General features: G+C 41.8%; 1 protein-coding gene across 1 annotated transcript in view; it reads left to right on the plus strand.

Annotated features, from left to right (window-relative positions):
* The window catches only part of WWC2 (WW and C2 domain containing 2), an 800,549-nt gene that overhangs the window by 455,697 nt on the left and 324,906 nt on the right, over positions 1–19,946 (plus strand). Inside the window, exons 12-14 of the mRNA XM_069199258.1 lie at positions 7,897–8,014; positions 11,292–11,372; positions 11,473–11,556. Of these exons, the coding sequence (XP_069055359.1) occupies positions 7,897–8,014; positions 11,292–11,372; positions 11,473–11,556 (283 nt within the window). The remainder of the gene's footprint in view (positions 1–7,896; positions 8,015–11,291; positions 11,373–11,472; positions 11,557–19,946) is intronic.

The raw sequence follows: 19,946 nt of genomic DNA on the forward strand, positions 1-19,946 counted from the left end.
TTTGGAACTTCTTCAGGGTTGTATTTATAATAGGACCAAGTATTTCCACTGGTGTGTTGTGTAGTTCATCCTGTCAGCTGAACCCTATTGTATGCATTATTTGTAAGCAAACCAGCAACTTAAGGCCAGGTACTACTCCATATCAGATTTATCAGCAGACATATCGAGGGTAAACTCATTCATAAGGCTCCCATTGTTGCACGAGTTATTGCTGACCCTTATTTGTTTGAAATCAACTCTGTACACCTGTGTTTCCTGTTTCATCTTGATTTTCATTATTTCTGTCCTCTGCAAATTTTTGATCTCCTTGTAGGTTCTTGCTGCCCCTACGGAACCGTCTTACTTCACCTAAAAATAAGACGATCCCTGGGCTACTGGTAATGTCCATTTTCTTCACCCTCACTGTCTTCCACAGATAAGGTGAAACTACTACTCTCCATAGAAGTATCTTTGTGAGGGGCTTTCTTGCTACTTTGATACATGTGTGTAATCATATTTTTAAACAAAAGTGAAAATGCGAGTCTCTCTATAATATGTATCATATTTGTTTTTTTAACATTCTTTGTTCTCTGGTTATAACTGAAAATTCTGTGTAACCTTCTTAGGAATTTCATAATTTGTGTTTGTGGCTTCCTATGAATTCATATCCTTAATATTATTTTCTAACTTATCAGCTTCCAGTTTGAGTTTAATAGCTTTTCTCTCTCATGATTATTTAGGATACATGACATTGTATAAGATGTGTTGTGCATATTCTCTACCCGTTCATTGAGAAGATCATAATCTACGTTGTCAAACGTGGGACAGATTAATATGCGTAAGGTTCGAGGGGCTATCTTGTTTTCAATATATATTTTTCAAAGTAATACTATACCACTGTCCCTGTTGGCTCAAGTCATAAACGTATTTCTAAGAGCCAGTGGTGCAGCAAAACTTGAGGGCCCCCCCCTGCAAAGTACATGGAGGGGCCCTCCACCAAATCTTTTCAGGAGCTCTCAGGCCCGAGTTCTGTGCTGAGGGGACTCCCAGGAGCTCGAGGGCCCCCTCCTCCCCAGTGGCTGTGTGGGCCTTTCTTACACCACTGCTAAGACCCTCTGTGGGATACCTAATGGTGCTTGGACCAGACGTAGTTGTATATTGTCCTGTCTTCAGCAGAAGTGGACATATTTGTATTGTAGTGGGTTGGTGTTTAATTTACAGGTAACACAAATGGGGTGCATTCATACCACTACAATCAACAATATTGAATTTAGCAGCTGTGGCAACAGAAAGAAACAGCCACCCCATAGCGTTAGTCTTTGCAATGTACAATGGTGCATCTCCTATCACTACGCAGCTTCATCATGTACTGCAGCCTTTGTAATTCTGTATGTCATTGTTTATGTAAATGTTTCAGGTTCTCTCACACCAGATTCACACATTCCTAAATGCTGCAGAGAAGTGGAACATGCTGTGGACACATACAAACCACTGCAAAGTAGTGTAAGGTGAAAGTATAGAGTGAATTGCTTATGTGATTTGCCCTGTAGAATCAAGAATGCTGATGGCCCTTCGAGGTTTAGGGGCGTAAGACATAGGAGTTTCACCCAAGTCAGAATCAAATTAGTTAGGCAGTTTACTATTTTTATAGTGTTATAGTCACTGAATAATTGTAAAATTGCTTCAAGGAGTGTTAGAGTAGTTGATTTTGTTTCAGTGTAAGTTTCATTTCTTTTTTAAATGCCTAAAGATTTGGAAGAAGAGGGTGGGGAGAAGAATTTTAAAGATGTAGTTAAGGACATCTTTAAGAAGCTTTTATGAATCATGAAATCAGCTTCACATGGAGATCCCCAGGGAATTAAAGCTTCCAGTGAGAGACCTCATGGGTTTGGACAATGGGAGGTTTCAGGTAAATATAATCCTCAGAGACCTAGTGATAAGAGGAAATAGTCCTATAAGGTACTATGAGAAGTGGCATCTACCATAAATATTTTATATCATTATTTTCCAGAATCTATGACATGAGAGGCCAGAGAAAGGGAGCTAGCTCCTACAGGTGTACAAAGGATTATATACTTTAGATGTTTCTCTGCACCACAGCCCTCTTCATCTCTTCCACTCACCCAGACAAAGCACCTTCATCCACGGGGAGGGCATAGGCTTTTCATTGCTATGTTTTGAATTAGGTTAAATGCTTTTTGTACATGGTGTGAGCATCCTTTAATACAATGGTTGCAACTAAACAATAAGGTAAAGCAGTCACATGCTTAGCTCAGTTGAAATTAGCACACTCCTGGATTGTAGAATTACTATCATGTGAATAGTGATGATCCAGTCAGATCAGGCATTCAGTACTGAATTAATGCACTCCTCCATCACTGGCTCATGGCTAATCACCTATCCATAAAAGGAATGTACCTGTAAGCCATACTCCAGCTGTTACAAAGAGATGCTCTGCAAGTTCACACCCCATTGAACAGGCATTCAACTGCACCTGTGCTGCTTTAGAACTAGCACAGAAGAATATTCAAAGCACACATGGGTCATGTCTGACCATTTTGATCCTCACTTCCCTTTTATACTGCAAACCCAATGCATAGCATGAGGGCCACTGCATGTAAATCGTTTCTATCCTTTTTGTAAGACAATGAATGAGTTTTGCAGCTTGTACTGACTGATGGCTTTTTGGGCCGATGATTTTACTTTCAGCTCTGGCATGCAGTGAAAGAGAACTAATTTATCTAGCTGGCTTCTTGTCAATACTGCCTAATTAGGATCCTGTTTATTTATTGTATTTAACAGTCTTATATAGCCCTCATGCACCATAAATTATTGCTACTGACAACTTTGAATGTCAGAATAACGAGATATGAAGATAACTGATCCAGTGGCAAATATAGTAGAGAAAACTATGGCCTACTGGAAGCAACATCCATTAGATTGTCGGGACACCAGTAGAAGTATGGTTCAGTGTTTAGAGGGTCTCAAATCCCTCAAACAATGTATTTCCAGGTATAAGTTTTACCTTTGGAGTCCTCTTTGACCGCTGAGTGGTTGAATACATTTGCTGGGTCAAGGGGTCCATTGAAGTGGATGGCTTTCTAAGCAAGTCAATAGACCATGAGTTTGATACTTGTCTCAGTGGGAAGCCAGAGATTTTCCTTGAGAACAGGTGAGATATATTCACATTTTCTGGTGGATGAGAGAATCCTGGCCAGACAGTAAAAGGTAGTTGCCAGTGAGGATTGTGGCAGCACAGCTTGAATTGCATTGCCAGAGTCTAGATAAGAGGGGGAGTAGCATGTTTTTGGCTGTCCACAGTTGTGCAGTAGGTGTGTGATCAGGGTGCAGATGCAAATTGGTTAATTTGGTGAATCTGTTAAATCAGTGCTGGTTGTAACATCTTTGTGTTTTGAAAAGTAATTCAGTTTTGTAGGGAATAGGCAGCACAAATTGTTGCTTGATATCCAATGTTTAAATTTGGCAATGCTGTATGTGAGGGTGAGGATGTCGTAGTTTAAAGATGTGTTGATGTAAAAGTGAGTGCCATGTGATAACGCGTCCAGCCCTTATAAATTACCTGTACCTGGACACGTTGGAGGTCGGTGAATCTTTTAACCGAGTCGGGCTCTCCTCATCCTCAATAGTCGAGTCACTCAGATCAATAATCAATAACTGTTGTAATCGGTAGTCAGTACTCAATTAATAGATCAATGCAACACATCAGAAATCAATAACAGTTGGTATTTCGGCGCACCATGACCTTTCAGTCATGAATAACCACACCAGTTTATTAAAAGTTAGTGAATTTATTTCCCTATATTAACAAAGCTAGCACGATATATATATGTCTCAAAACCAATTGATATATGTATATGAATATTACTAGCTGTCCATAACGGCGGAAGAAACGCAATCTACGTAAGATCTGAATAATGATACACTCTGTTATAGCAATGCAAATCACCAATGTGACTAACTGTATTTGACTAATTGCATACATTCGGTCAGCATAACAAGATTTCAATTCTTCATGATACATTGAATGAAAAACCTCGACTAACCTCTAATTAGCATTGGCATGTGGGACTTCATGCAAAACGAATTTAGTCAACACAAATTTATAAAACTTCTAGCTAGGACCCTATCAAAATAGCAGTTGGTACCTAAAAGGAAAAACACAATGCATAATACATTTATCCTTTCATATTTAACAAATACAATCAGCATTCAAGAAAAGTCTTCGTCCTTCAGGTACCGGTTGATCAGCATGGGACAAATTTCAAAGGGGCAAAGTTAAGGGCAAGTTTCCCTGCAGCGGCAAGGAGAATGGGGCAAAGTTACTGCATGGGCAAGACGGGGCAAATCAAAGTTAAAGTCTCTAGGGTGAGAATTCTTAAAGTCTCTTTCTCTCAGATAGAGAAAAGGGCATCAGGGTGTCGTCCAAAATGGAGTCTGGCATCAGGCTTCAAACTGGCATAGAGGAAAAAATGGCTGACTTCTCTTTGTCCGGTGGGTTTAAGTAAGAAACATTCCGAATTCTGCAGGGTCCACCATTGGAGGGTTCATAGGTTGGCTTCAAATTGTCCAATCAAAATTGTCTTTTACTAGCGCCCATTTATGCATACACTGTCCTTGGTGCCTTGGAACACAAATTGTATCATGGTTTGCCAATTATTTTACTATCTGTACCTTCATTGTCCGCACCTGCAGAGACTGACCTTGTATCAAAGGGGATGTAACCGGCCTAGCACGAAATTTTGGAGATAAGTGTACCAGCCAGTTTCTACTGGAAAAATACAACTTCAAGCAAGAATATATTTCATTAATTCAAGGAAAAAAAGAATCATGCAGTTAGAATTTGAAACCAAGCAACTAGGCCAAAGCCTGTACTAAATTTAAGCTAAGCAAAATAGTTTTCAAACAAGAAATCATGGCATACATTTGCGATTATGACGGATTACTACAATTTTAATACTTCATGATTAATAAAGCTCGTTTATAATGATGGCGAACTACCCCGAGGGCACAATTTCCCTCGTACATTATTTCTTTTACTTAAAATCACACTTCATTATATATGTCGGTTACACGGTGTACATGAATATATGTCGAACCTTCTTTTCTGCGTCATCACATGCATATTGGAGAATAGCCTTGCTTGTCCCCTCAAAGACAAACTCAGAAGCACAGTATACTGATTGACTAAAATGGAGTCAAGATAGAGTTTGGGGACACCACATGACATCATTGGAGATGTGTTCACCTGTATTGACCAATTCCAACTGTTGTAGCAAAGGAGGTAAAGCAACTCAAGGCATGACCACGAAGCCACGTGCTGTTCTCCAGGATTAACAGAAGCAGTCATTAATCAATTATATCGGTGGCAGCTGAGAGATCTAGAAGAACAAGTCATCTTATATGTGATGGGCATAGTCTATTTTTTTTTTTTTTTTTTTGAGTTGTGGAATTCCACCAGGAGCTGTTCATTGTTCGTGTACCAGGCCAGTTGGAAAACATGAAAATTGTTCTTGGTAATGCTAGCAAAAAGAATATTCCTGGAGTTGTTGGGGGTGTGGTGTTTTGTGGCTTTAGGAAGTTCATCATAGTATGTAGTAAAACAAATTGCCCCAGGTGTTGTTTGGTTGCAGGTGGGAGCCTTGTTCTTGGTTTCCTTTTGCCATGACTTTTCCCCATAGAGATAAATGTTATGCTTATATGTAAATCTGTGTCCATTATAGCTAGATATGTATGTAATGCACATGTTATCAATAGCTACACACTCACATCACAATTTACAAAAACCTGTCTTTAAATATTGCTAGGCACACTATGGGCCCTGAGTTCCCATCTGCACAAAATACAATGTGGCATATGGGTGACATGGCCTATGTGAATCAGGACTGTATTTTCCCAGAAAATTAGAGCTTCCTAGTAGTCCAAAAATAGATGGTTTAAACCTTATTGTAAATGCTTGCTGCAGAGGGAGATTGATTCAAAATAGCCTTTTTTATTGATGCCGTAATCATGCTGAATGAAAACATTTGCTCCTACCAAGGCATAGTGTTACTGCCTTGGTTTTCATCAGAAATTTATAAACTTATTGTAGTGTTATAAGAAAATAGTACACTTGGTTTAGAAGTTCCAGATCTTTTTATTGATGTATTTTTTGGACCCTCTTGATTTCTGTGCTTATGTTGTACATTTTAAGTCCTAATTCCTCTGCAAAACATTTAAGGAGAAAGACATTGAAAACCTTTGTAACTGTAGCTTTATTTGAGGCACTGGGCAAACTTGGTCACCACCATGATGACTTTGGTAAAAGAAAAAAGCTCCTCACCATGAGTATACACTCTCATCCAGGGGTCAAGAAAATACCATAGGTCATTTTGTCAGGACAGACTTTAATCTGAGAATTGAACACTTGCCATTTTGTGCTGCAAATTAGATACCAAAAGTGACATACTCTGAAGCATAGTCTGAAGGATGTCTGTAATGTACAGTCTTATTCTTTGTTTTGTTTTGCAAATCTGATAAAATAATTCAAAGAAAAACATTTGTCATTACGGTACTGTTGGCTAATTTATCTAGGTAGGCCTTTTATTGTTCAGTTCAATCTCAGTAGATGGCTTTCGGAGTACGTGATTGAGCTTTCAGGGGCAAGCATAGTTTGGTCTTAAGCCATAGAAATGTTCCAGGTCAACCAGTGTCTTATGCAAGTTTCTTAAAAATGTCAGTAAGCATTTGGTGCTTATTTAACCCAGATGAAGTAAAATATATTTTAGGAGGCTGAAGGCAGTAGGACTTATGGTGGAACCTCATGCGAAATGGTGAAAGTTGATTGGCCTTTTCTGGGAATCATAGGCACTCTAATTTAAATTGTTTATTAGCACAAACGAACTTGTTGATGATTTCCTTTATTGTTCCTAAGCTAAGATTTATGTATTTTCCAAGAAATGTATGGATCCTTCAGTCACCCAGAAGCATTAACGTTTTAGTAAATAGCTTATTTTGTAACAATATACAAGCATACATTCTCACTTCTACTTCATAAATATTTGTTTTAGGAAATTTTTCTATGGAATTCATCAAAAGAAGGGACATTTTTTTCCGTAGGCAACAGTTGTGTACTCCTTGTCACTACTCAAATCGATTGAACTGTGTGATGTTTTATGGCCTACTTATGTACCTCATGAAGCCTAGCTGTAATCTTGTGTATTTATGGACATGGCATTCCATATACCAAAATAATTATTCCTAACCTGTTGAGTATGTCTGAATTCATCAGTGTCTATGACATCACAGGGGTGCACACAATTAGAACCTCTGCTGTCTGCCAACAGAAGTTCATATTTGACACATAGTTTAAGTTTCACTATACACAGCTTCCAATGCTTGTTTCGCAGGGTCCTGCGGTGGTAAACAACCACATCCTCTTTTCACACAAAAGGGAACTCTAATGAGCTCAGCCCGAGTGTCAGAGTAAATATTCTGGTAATACTGCACAGACAAATATTTACCAATACAGTAGGGATTGTTTTTCCTAGTGGTAATATCATTGTGTCATTATGAGTTGTCAGGTCAAAAAGGGATAATACCATAATATCCTGCTTGCCACCCCTCACAAATTTATTGCCAAAATGTGTACAAGATTAACTGGCAAGTCTGTCCAGTAATTTCACTCAAGTTTTAATCCCAAAATGGCAGATTGCAGCCAAATGGAGCTGACCAGCCCAATGAGAATGACTCTGTAGCTTCTATGCATAAAGAAGATTTTGACTTTTCAAACTAATGTGGTTTTGACAATTTGTGAAATATATTCTCTTACATTATTGATTATCAAATGATTGTTACCCTGATGCAGTCCACTTTTAAACAATAACTGATTTACTCATACTTTACTGTTTGTTATCATAGAACTTGAGAGAAGAGATGTGGGTCACCTATTGGAGGGGAAACCAACTGGTGTATCTGCAGCTGTGTCAGATGAATCTGTCGCTGGTGACAGTGGCGTTTATGAGCCGTCTGTGAAGCCGTAAGTATTGATGGTAACATCCTTTTTCTGATATGTACTTGTGTAACCTTTATGGCCCCATTTAACTTCACTGCACCAATAACCAATGCAAATTGTCAAAATGGGAAAATGTATCTAAATTACACTTCTTTATAGTGCTTTAAACATAAATCCGCAAAATGGCATAATTGGACCCATCGATCACTGCAGTGTTAGGGCTTTGTTGGTGTTCACCTGTACTGTTGCACTCCAGATCTTAACAGCTCTGTACTTGGAAAGCTATTCTTTTTTTCACAGGGTATTACACTAGACCAATCCATGTCACAAGTCGAACATCAGTTCACACTCTGTCTCCTTAGACCAAATTTGTATTATTTTTGAAGGATGGGGCAGTATGGTTGGAGGTCTTTTTTTTGTTAAAGGGGCAAGGGAACTTGACTGCAAATAAAAGCTGTGTGGAAGGTGCCATTGTATTAAATAGAAGAAGGCATAGTACAAAATGTAGGCAATATAAAGTAAACATCAGGGGTGTATCTTCAGGGTATGTTTGAGCTGTTGCGCATTTTCAATAAATGCATTATCTTGCTGGTAGTCCTCTGAATATAGAGGGACCAAGTATCTCACATTCATACCCGAGCCTAGTAATGGCCCTTCTTAAGTTGTCATTAGGTTCATTCTGTGTCTAACACCTAACCTAAAATTAAAATAATCTAGAGGTTGCACTCATTATATATACTGGCAGAACAGGTCTGTTAACCTGTCACACCATCTACTGGCTTTGGATTCTGTGACCTGTAGGTTATACACAGATCACTATAGCAGAGACCTGACTTCTTGTGCTATCTGAGTGAGACTGGAACTGCATGTGACAAAGGTCTTGATTTACTGGTGGGGGGAATCACTGCCTATGCCTAGTTTATCCCACTGCTACTAATACAAGTGCCATTTACCCTAAATTACTGGCTGAACTACACTGTGGAAAGGGGGAAAGTAGAGTGCTGGCAGATGTCAACATGAAGGTGCAGTCACCACAGTGCTGTGGCCCAGGTTCGGCAAGGTGGCTGTTTACAGATGCAGAAATTGTGTTAGAAATGGGGTTTCTGGTTGGCTAGGATATGCACCTAAGCCAGGCAGAACCCACCAACCAAGTCAGGAGAAGTAAGTTACACATCCAAAAAATAACCTGTGCTGACCCCCTGATAGCTTGGCACAGAGCAGTCAGACTTATCCCCAAAAGCAATGTGTAAGGCATTTGTGCAACATACTTTACACCAGTAATGCAATGGGTAGACCACAAAAGAGACTTCACACAGGGTTATATATAAAAAGTATAATATATTGTATATAACATAGACCAAACAACATAATCATGAATACTGTGCATATTATGCAGTCACTGGAATGGTATTCGTTATCCTGACAATGCAGGAATCCAAAATGTCATACAGAACATCAGAGAATAAGATGCAACGGCCTGAGGAATAAAAACAGGAATCATCACCTGAGTGCACGAACACAAATCAGATTATGAAAAAATTACATGTGAATTACTATTGATCACTCTAAAGACACCACTCCCTGCATGTATGATTGACATGAGTACTACTGTGTAACAAGTAACCTTAGACACTGGGCAGAGATTGTAGTGATGAGGACTCGGAAAACAAAGAGGTACAGGGATGCCTGTGCTCTTCGTACATGTAAAACAGTAATCAGGCAGAAACTGTAAGTCATAGGTACACCTGAAAGTGGGGTCAGGCCTCTACCTGTTGAAGTGTAAATGTGAGCCCCTCCACCCTTCCAGCCCAGGAAGGCCCATCAGTATGCAGAAGCAATTGAGTGTCCTGTGTTTAAGGCTGTCTGGATGGAATACAAAATGGTAGCTGTCAACCAGCATAGACCAGGCATGGATTGGAGACAGGCTGCAAAGCACATAGAGTTATAATCACAGAGAAATGCCCATTTTCTATAAGTTGCATTTCTAAAGTAGTTATGTAAAATCCAACTACACCAGTAAGCAGTATTTCTCACCATGATTCCAAATATACCAAACATGGCACCAGTACTCCTTTCAGATCAGAAATTAGCACCTAAAGGTATATATGAGGGAATTCCCAATACTAACCTATGAGAGACGTAGCCCTCACAGTAGTGAAAAATTGAATAGGCTGCTTGACACTACTAGGACATGCAAGACATAAAGGTACATGACCTACTTCTAACTACACAGCACCCTTCCCACAGGGCTACCTAGAACCTACCTTAGGGGTAGGGGGAGTTTAGGCCTTGCAAAGTAGTTTTAAATGCCAGACCAAGGTGGCAGTAAACATTGCATGCAGGCCCTGCAGTGGCAGGCCTGCAACAGCTTTGAAGGGCTACTTCTGTGGGTAATTCAACCAGTGCTGCACGCTGACTAGTAGCATTTAATCTACAGGCCCTGGGTATCTGATATGCCACTTTACAAGGTACTTACAGGTGAATTAAGTATGCCAAAAAGGTGAAAGACGATCAAACCTTGTTTTAGTGGAGAGAGCACATTCACTTTAGCACTCATTATCAGTGGTAAAGTATCCAGAGTCCTAAAGCTGACAAAAAGAAGGTCAGAAAAAAGAAGAAGGAAGGCAGAAAGTCTGGGGATAAACTTGCAGAAAGGGCCATTTACAACACTTGGGTTCCCCCAGACCCTTGGTAGTCCAGATCATTCTCAAACATGCTTCTGTGCAACCATGGCAGTGGGTGAGGAAATTCATGGGGTTTACCATAGGTTTCAAGGTACCACAGAAATCCTTAGGATTACTTTATCTCGGTTGAACAACCATCTCACAAAAAAGGGTAATAGGGATTCCACCACCTATACCTTTATCTCCCATCCACCATCTTTTGTTGGAAAAGGAGGTGTCTTCCCCCTCAGTCGACCACAGAAAGAATAATAGGTCTCTTATGTAAGGAAATCCTAGGGACCTTGCCCATGCATATTTGTTAGGAGACTTGCAGTGCAATGATGGAAGCACCAAGACCCACCTAAAATTGAGCAGTCCACTTTGTAAACTGAAGATTTGTTCTTTCGCCCTGTAATGAGCAAATGTGTGTTTCCCATATTTACACTGAGTGTGTGAACATAGATGGGCACAAATTTGTGCAGCAGTTGGTGATTTGACCCTCATGCTCTTGTTGTCAAGCACTGATCGTGCAGTTAATGAGAAAGGCTCAGAATTATGATTATGTACTGAGGTAAAATTTATATTAAAATTTTTCACTTCTGGCATACTTAATAACTATGCTACTTCGTCCTTTGCAGACCAAGTGAGCTTGAAGACACTGCAGATGGTGAAGATGATGCAGCAACTGTAGAAACAGCCAAAGTCCAAATTGGACTGAGGTGAGCGAGAGAACTCTGTTTATCTACTTTTAAAAAACTGTGAATGAATTACATCTCATCCTCCTTTATCTTATTTCTGCTTTTTTTCCATTCATTACAGATATGATGTGGTAAATTCAAGCTTTGTAATAATTATAACCCAGGTTCGACATCATGCCTTTTTTGTGCCTCAGAGTTCTAAAGTGTAAGTAAATTGAAAATTGATAATTGATGCAAAATTACTATTTAGTTACTACAGTTAGTAACGTTCTTTATGTCTAATCTTTTCTGACCATTTAGTCATTGTGCAGCAGAGTCACCCTTGAGTGTAGAACAATATTAAACAATAAATAAAAATGCACCTATAATGGTTTGTGAAACATGTGCAGTTATCTCTTTCCACTGGTTGAATGGGGGGGGAAATGTTGCACACTTCACTGGAGATATGTCTACCAAGGATCCATGAATGTAGGTTAACTGTGTTGAACTGATGTTTCTACAAACTCTTCATGCACAGATGTTGCCCCATCATCTCATTATTGAACTTGGGCATGAGCAAGAGATATGCAAGTCTTCAGTCCTGTTAATGACATATTTGCATTTCATAGTTGGCTGATCTGAATTAAAGAACCCTCAACTTGCTGTATTTAGTTTCAATAAAATGGCTTCAGGATGTCATATGCATTCTGCCGTGCGTTCATATACTTGGCTTTAATTCTTGCCTCATCATCCCAAAACAGTTTTTGCTTGTTCACCTCGTTTGTACTATCCCTGCTGGCCGTTCAGTTTACAGTGTGGTACTGAACTGCACTGAATTTTTAGAAAATATTATGACGAGCAATGTTGACAAAGGTTCTTTTAGTCAAATAGTTATCTAAGGTTGAGGCTTACCGGACTTCATCACTCTTGTGAATCTGTGCAGCGTTCCCCTGCACAAGGTGCCATCCTCCAAGGCAATTAATTCTTCATTTTTACGATTAAATCCTTTGCATAGTGCTGGGTGTTAAAATAACAGGGTGTGGGGGATCTCACTTTCTTGTAACCTATTCGAGGCTAAGTCGATCTAAGTCTTAGGTACAAACTAGTGCATCTGGGACTAGTTCATTCACTGAAAAGCTTCCTTTACTCTGCCTTCTAAGTGCTTCACCCACCAGGCTATGCTGTTTATGTGTATGAAAGCTGCATCATCAGACGTTTCAGACTAACAAAACAAGTAACATAACTAGTTCCAAGAAATTATGCCCACCCCAGATATCTAGGTGTGAAGTATTCCGAATGTATTTAACCAATGAACATGTGCACATATTATTAAAATAAATCGTTGTCTAGCATAAGATATGTAATGACTATACTTGTATTGTCAAACCATAGAAAAATGTCTTCACTGTGTATGTTAAATCTTCGAGAATATGTATTTGCACTGCTGGGAAATGTCTTGTTTTACAACTAGGGTTAATATTATTGTTTCCCTCCAATGAAGTGGTAACCTACTCAGAATAAACGTATGGTTTAATAACACAGATAGTGTCATGGAGGAATAATATATACCTTAGAATAAGATTAATCCAGTAGTGTGACTAAATATAAAGAGAATATCCTGTCAAAGTAGGGTTCACCCTCAGTGCCACATTTATGTAAGGGGTTGGATTACCTGAATTGGGCTGTAATTCGGGAGCCTAAGTTTTCTCCCCTAAAAGGTATGAGAGAGACCTCAGATAAGTATTTTTTGATAGGAGAATTTCTCCTGGGATTTATGAAGGCTCTTATAAACTAGAATAAAAACAGTCTCTCCTTGTTTTCTGCTGAACCATTATCAGAACGAATTACTTATTGCTAACTGTCATTCATAGTTCATAGGTTTTAATCCATACACAATCAACAGTCTGTGATGTCATCAAAGTCACTCAGGAGCTTTTACTAGCCAAGAAATACATACCTGAGCAAAAGCTCACATACAGCATGCACATAGGCAGTCCCTATGTCAAAATTACACACCAAAATATAGTCATCTGGAATCTGTGTTGAAAACATACTCAGTCTAAAGTCGAACTATCACACTGGTCAATGTAAAACAGCTCCCAAACTTAAGGACCATGAAGATACATATTTAGTGCAGTAACTAGGGGTTGCTCCTTCCTTCTGCCTCGATCTAAGGGTGAAGCCTCTTTGAAATGCCAGGCAATGGTATTTTCTATTCATCTGATAAAGACATAGGACCGGATTACAACTTTGGCGGTCGGACGAGTCGACTGCCAGAGCCGCTGGGAGGAGGCTGCAGTCATGCCGGCGGCCTCCTCGAGTCGTATTACAGTGTTTCCACCGGGCTGAATGTAATTTGGCGGTTGGACCACCAGGAGTGCAGTGTTTGTTAGTCCTCGGACTGTTAAACTCGTAATTAGGCCTATAATATTTATAACAATCACAGACTCTTGCAATCTAGAAAAACATTTGTTATTTACTGCCATGATCTCTAGATCTTGGAAACATCACCTTGGCCTGCTACAACCACAGAGAGATCCAGCCTTGATTGTTTTGGGCTAATTTTCTCCAATTGTTCAATACCTTGTAGGTTTTCTTTTTAGGCCTCCTATTTGTGTACTCTTGGCTCTATTGCCAGGCTCACCATAGTCTTGTTGCCCTGACTTGAGCTTCTCTGAAACCAATCTACTGGGACTCACTGCAGTCAAGTATCCCATATTGAGTATCTGCATGTGGGGAAGGTTAAACATTCTAGGAGTAACCTCAACTGTTTCAAGGCAAGAGACTGCACATTTGTGCATAATTTGCTGACTGATTGATGTCCAGAAACGTGATTTTACTTCTCAGAGATAATTATTATTTTCTTTCTTGTCTTCCAATTGGTTAAACAGCATACTGGCAAACAATGTACCATTTCTAACTAGAAATACTCTGCCAGTGGTGTTTTGCATTTTAAAGTGTCTGGAACGCCTGCATCTTCATAGCACTTTAACTTTCCTCAGGATACTTTTCTGCACTAAGGTTTTAGATAGTGTTAAGACAAGAAAGGTTGACAGAAGTTCTTTTAATCACATTGCAAATATACAAAAGGACGGAAATATGTTGGTGGGAAAGCCCTTTGATTCCTGCATTATACATTTTAGATAATGACCAATGCTACTCACATATGATGAGAGGCGAATTTGGACAACATTCCTTTCCTACTTCCGGAGAAAGAGTGTTTTAATTTTCTTAAACAATATCCATATAGTGCTTTACCTCCATAAAAACCTAAATGTGTGGGGTCTCCTCTTGTGTGAAAAGAGGCCATGGATCTGTGGCCCCATGAATCATTGTAACCAAGATATCTTTTTATAAGGAAAATTAATTCAAAGTATACACTAATATAAATCAGAGGTGCTTTTTATTTGAAGCTGTGGAAGACATTAACAAATATGCCTGAGAAGTCCTGTGCTATTTCACTTTAATCTATGCCGGTCGATTAACCAGTCCTCAGGAGGATGGGATTGCGTTAGCCTTACTCAATTCAAGGATAGCTTTGCACCTCACTCCTAAATGACTACATGGTCATTATCTCTTAGAAGAGGTTTTGGACATAATAACGGCTGGCCTGTTAACTGAACAATGATAAGTACTATGTAGAAAAGTCGGGAAGTACTATGCAGGATAGTGGTTTAAGGTTTTTAGAAGGTGTGACATTGATGATCTTGATCATTGCAGTTGGTCAGCTGCTGATGTTATTGAGTTGGCTGTATCTTAAAAAAAGACAAATTGCTTTGTCATAGTCTGGTTGGGTTTCATTTTGTCAAATTGTCCATTAATACATATTTCTGCCCCCTGAACATCCTAAACTGTTTATGTTTCACCTGAGACAGTGTATGCACTGTTGCTTGCAAAGTCGCTTATATATAAAAAAAACTTTAAAAAGGCTTAGAGCCTAGTCATTCCTTACCATTGATTTTCTTTGGCATCACTCTTATTTCCTTGCTTCTCATAGGTCAGGATTTCCTGGTTTCACTTTCTCTTCCTGTGTTTGTCAGTTCTGCAGAGCACAGACCAAGTACAACTTCCTATCTGTGGCCAGTATCCTTTCACTGGCCACATGCTTCTGGAGGTACTTGTGTTCTTTATTTACCTTGCATCTCCCCATAGGAGTGCGTGTGTTTGCAGGCCATCTACCACCCTCCCCTCCCCATGCCACGTCATTGGTTTCCCATTCCCTCTTCCTACGTATTATCATGCTGCTCCTTCCAGCTGTCCCTCCAGGTGATTGCTCATTCCTGTAATCCAGGTTCGCCCATCCCCACCCTCCATGCCACAGAAAGCACTATGATGCAGCCTGACTGGCTGCGTCATAGCGCTTTGCACCCTTCCTCCCCATCCTAAGTTGCTTTCCCCTCCCATCCACCACAAACAAATTAAAAAAGCCATATAACTCTTGCATACATCAGAGCTTTTTGGCTTTGCCAGTGCTTTATTTCATGGCTTCACTCACACAGTGTGACTGCTTGAGGTATATTTTATATACTTGTTAAGCAATGAAAAGATGTTGGCCATCTTCTGTCTGGCCCCAGTGTTGTCCCAGCCCCAATTGCATTATATTCATTGGCCAACATATTAACTAGTTGCCAAATAAAGAGCTGACGTGACATGCTAGTTAAATGATGGTGAAAGGATGACCACATGGGCATGTCTAATTGGAACAAGATGCAGACGACTAAAAGTTATTTAAACAAGCATTTGTAATGCAGTTCGTCTTGCATTTGATTGAGTTAGAGCTATTTTATAAAAGAACAAGGGTCCCTTAGATAAAAGAACTAAATACCATGCAGAATCACAACGAAGTCTTTGGAAAACATGCAATAAACCAGTATATTTATCCCAAACGAAAGTAAGAAAACAGTGTAGTGGGAAAACAAAAACGTCCTGGAAACTATAAATCATAATTGCTCAGGCATACCCCATGTGACAGAAAGCACAGTTAAAGTCACAATTTTACAATACTCTTGCTCATGTGAAAACATATATTATTGCACAGAGTCCAAGAACTATGGTGGTCATTATGAACATGGCGGGAAAGACCGCCGACCACCGTGGCTGCGGTGAACAGAATCCCGCCGGCGGTGGCAAATGGAAACCTGCCATATAATGAACAAAAAACCCAACCCCGCCAAACATTCCCACACCACCACTCCCCACCAGCACCCTGTCGGCGGGAATCCCGGCCCACCCCACCCCACCCCACCACCGCCAAGCACACCCACATCATGATGCACAAATCACCTCAGCGGACAGTGGAGGCCGGACGACCATTGGCGGCTGCGACCGCCACGGGCGGCAAGTGGGCCCAACTGCAACCAGTGCACACTTTGGATAGGCTTAGCACCCACACCCCTGACGCACATCCAGAACACCATAAAACACCCCCAGACACACCCCACAATCCTGTGCAAGGAAACCAGGACCAGAAGACGGAGAGCACCAGAGCCAAACAAACAGAGAACACCACCAGACAGGACACGCATAGCGACCCACACAGGAGCACCCAAACACCTTCCCGATGCCATCCACCCCCATCACCATGTCCCCCCCAAAAAATCCGCGCTTCACCAAAAGGGAGCTAAGGACCATGGTGGACGAGATCCTAAAAGTGGAGCCACAAATATTCTGTTCCGAGGTGCAGCACACACCCATCGCCACGGAAAATGGAGCTGTGGTAGACCATTGTCAACAGGGTGAATGCAGTGGGACACCATCCATGCACCAGGGACAACATCCGCAAGATATGGATTGACCTGGGGTGGAAGGTCTTTGCCATGGCATCTAGGCACCACATAGCAGTGCAGGAGACTGGGGGAGGACCGCCACCAACACCATCCGACTACACCGACTGGGAGGAGAAGGTACTCGCCATCCTGCACCCAGAGGGACTCACTGGAGGAATGGACTCGGGTAAGTCATCTAAATGTAGCCCATATACACCATACCTGTAATGCATTCACCACCCCATCCCACCCACACCCACCTAGACCCACACCCCTCCCAGCATTACCCACCACATCCACCACTCTGCATCACCCACAACTCACTACCATGCCCACATCACTCCCGCTGTGCACAGCCACCCACCCCTGCACGTACCCACAATGGAATAATAACCCCCACTACTGCCACTAAATGCAATGTCCACCTCACAAAGGCACCCCTGAAGGCCACTGAAAGGCACACCAGCACTAAATTGCACAGTTCAGCCCACCTCAAACCCTCCTGCATATGTAACAACCATTTCTATGTACCCCAACAGGCACCACCACCCATGCAACCCTAATGGAGGGGACAAGGAGTGCCACAGCATTCCAGGGAGACAGAGGCACATCAAAGGACACTTGTGAAGGATCCCTGGACACTGATGAGCAGGCAGGCCCCTCACACAGCCCTGGATGCTCACCATACAGCAGCCCCACCCAGGAAAACACTGTCACCCCTAACACCCAGTCAAGACCAGCAGGCCAGGGGAGGCGTGCCCACACCAGTGGACCCAGGGCACAAACAGGTGGAACACTGCAACAGAGGCCACGGTCTCCCACCCCCAACATGCAGGAAGACGAGGGCCCCAGTACTAGTGGCACGTCAAGACCTGCACAGGCACAGGGGGCCAGGGCAAGGTCAAGTGCCCCAGTGGGTCAGGGGGTAGGGCACCGGATAGATGCAGCAGCCCAGGACGTCATTGCAGAGGTATTGGGGGCATACCAACATGCCCAAGACAGGTTGGCACAGATTGTAACCACCCTGGAGCAAAGTCAGAGGATGCAGCTGGAACACCACCAACAGGCCATGGAGCAGTGGAAAGAACACAATGCCACAATGGCCACCATTGCTGGAGCACTGCTGCAGTTGGTCAACAAACCCTCAGACACCCACACCGGACAAGAGGCCCCCACAAAAGCCCTGGACAACCAACAACAGTTGTCCCAAGCAGCTGAAACAGCACAGGAAATACCCTCCCAGGAATCACAAAGGCCAACCATGTCACCCCAAGTAGCTCCAAAGCAGGCACCCAAACATAGTCTCAGGCCAAGATATGGCACTGGAAACCCAGGTAAAAACAAGCCCCCTTCCAACAATTGACACTGCTACTACTGCCAAGCAGCCATCCTACCCACTCACCAACTGCACTTAGCTGAGGGCTAAATAATGTACTAAACTACAAATAGGACCCACCTATGATATCAAACAAGCCTGCCACCAAGTTGGTTTTGAGGACACCCAACCATAACGACTTCCATCACTGTACATAGCACATTTCACTGTATTCCACCAATAAACAACATATCTCACCTGTAACACTGTCCCCTGTCTTCAATATTGAACACAGTGGAGTAATGGTGCAATAGGCAGGGATAAACTTTATTGCCAAATTGTGCATTCTGGTGGTACAGTGTGTTTCAAAATAGTCAAGAAGGGAATGCTTATATTGTCTGTCTGTACCATGCTGAAGAGGTCCATGACTCGCATATCATGACCAATTCCCCCTAGTTGACATGGCACACTTACAGTATCAGTCACTAACCACATATATAGGCTGAAGTCACAGACAGTTATTGGAAGTAGAGTTGTATCAGTTGGTTTCTGGAATGGACATCTTCCCCTTCCTCATCCTCACCATCACTCTCCTCACCTCTCTGAGGTAACAGATTAGGACCTATTGCACCCTCCACCTCCAAAAGGGGGATTGAATGTCTCCCTGCCACGTTGTTCAGCATGCAGCACGCCACAACTATCCTACACACCTTATCAGGCCCATAGGCCAGGGAACCCCCAGAGATATGTAGGCACCGGAATCTAACCTTCAGGAGACCTATAGTACGCTCTATCACCCTCCTAGTATGTCCCTGGGCCTCATTGTATTTCCTCTCTGCATCCGACCTGGGATTCCTCACTGGTGTCAGGAGCCAACGCAGGTTTGGATAGCCAGAATCACCTAGAGAAATGGTCAATACAGAGTCGTCATTGGAATGTCCTTAGTCTGACAGGCTGTTTTTCTGCAATGTGTCAGTTAGTGACAAGCACACTTACCTATGATCCACCCTCTGTCCTCTTGGAGTTGTTCCATCTTTTGTGGCACACTACTGTTCCTCAAAACAAATGAATCATGGACTGAACCCGGAAACATGACATTCACATAGGATATGTACTGGTCGGCTATACATACCAATTGGATGTTCATGGAGTAAAAGTTCTTCCTGTTTCTGTACACCTGTTCACTCACTCTTGGGGGGATGATGGGTATGTGGGTTCCATCAATGGCACCAATAACATGGGGAATGTTTGCAAAGGCAAAGAAGTCTGACTTGATGGCAGGGAGCTCAGCACTTTGGGGGAATCGCACATAGGATTGCAGATGTTGTACAAATGCATTTTGAAATCTTGTAAGTACCTGGCTGAACATTGGCTGTGAGAAACCAGCACCCATGCCCACTGTCACTTGAAATGAGCCTGTGGCCAGGAAATGGAGTGCAGAGAGCACCTGCACCTCAGTTGGAATGGCATGCGGATTATGATTTCCGGGAGTCAGTGCAGGATCCAGTAATGCACATAGGTCCTGAATAGTTGCAC

This window comes from Pleurodeles waltl, chromosome 1_2, assembly GCF_031143425.1.
Source record: "Pleurodeles waltl isolate 20211129_DDA chromosome 1_2, aPleWal1.hap1.20221129, whole genome shotgun sequence".
Taxonomy (NCBI): Eukaryota; Metazoa; Chordata; class Amphibia; order Caudata; family Salamandridae; genus Pleurodeles; species Pleurodeles waltl.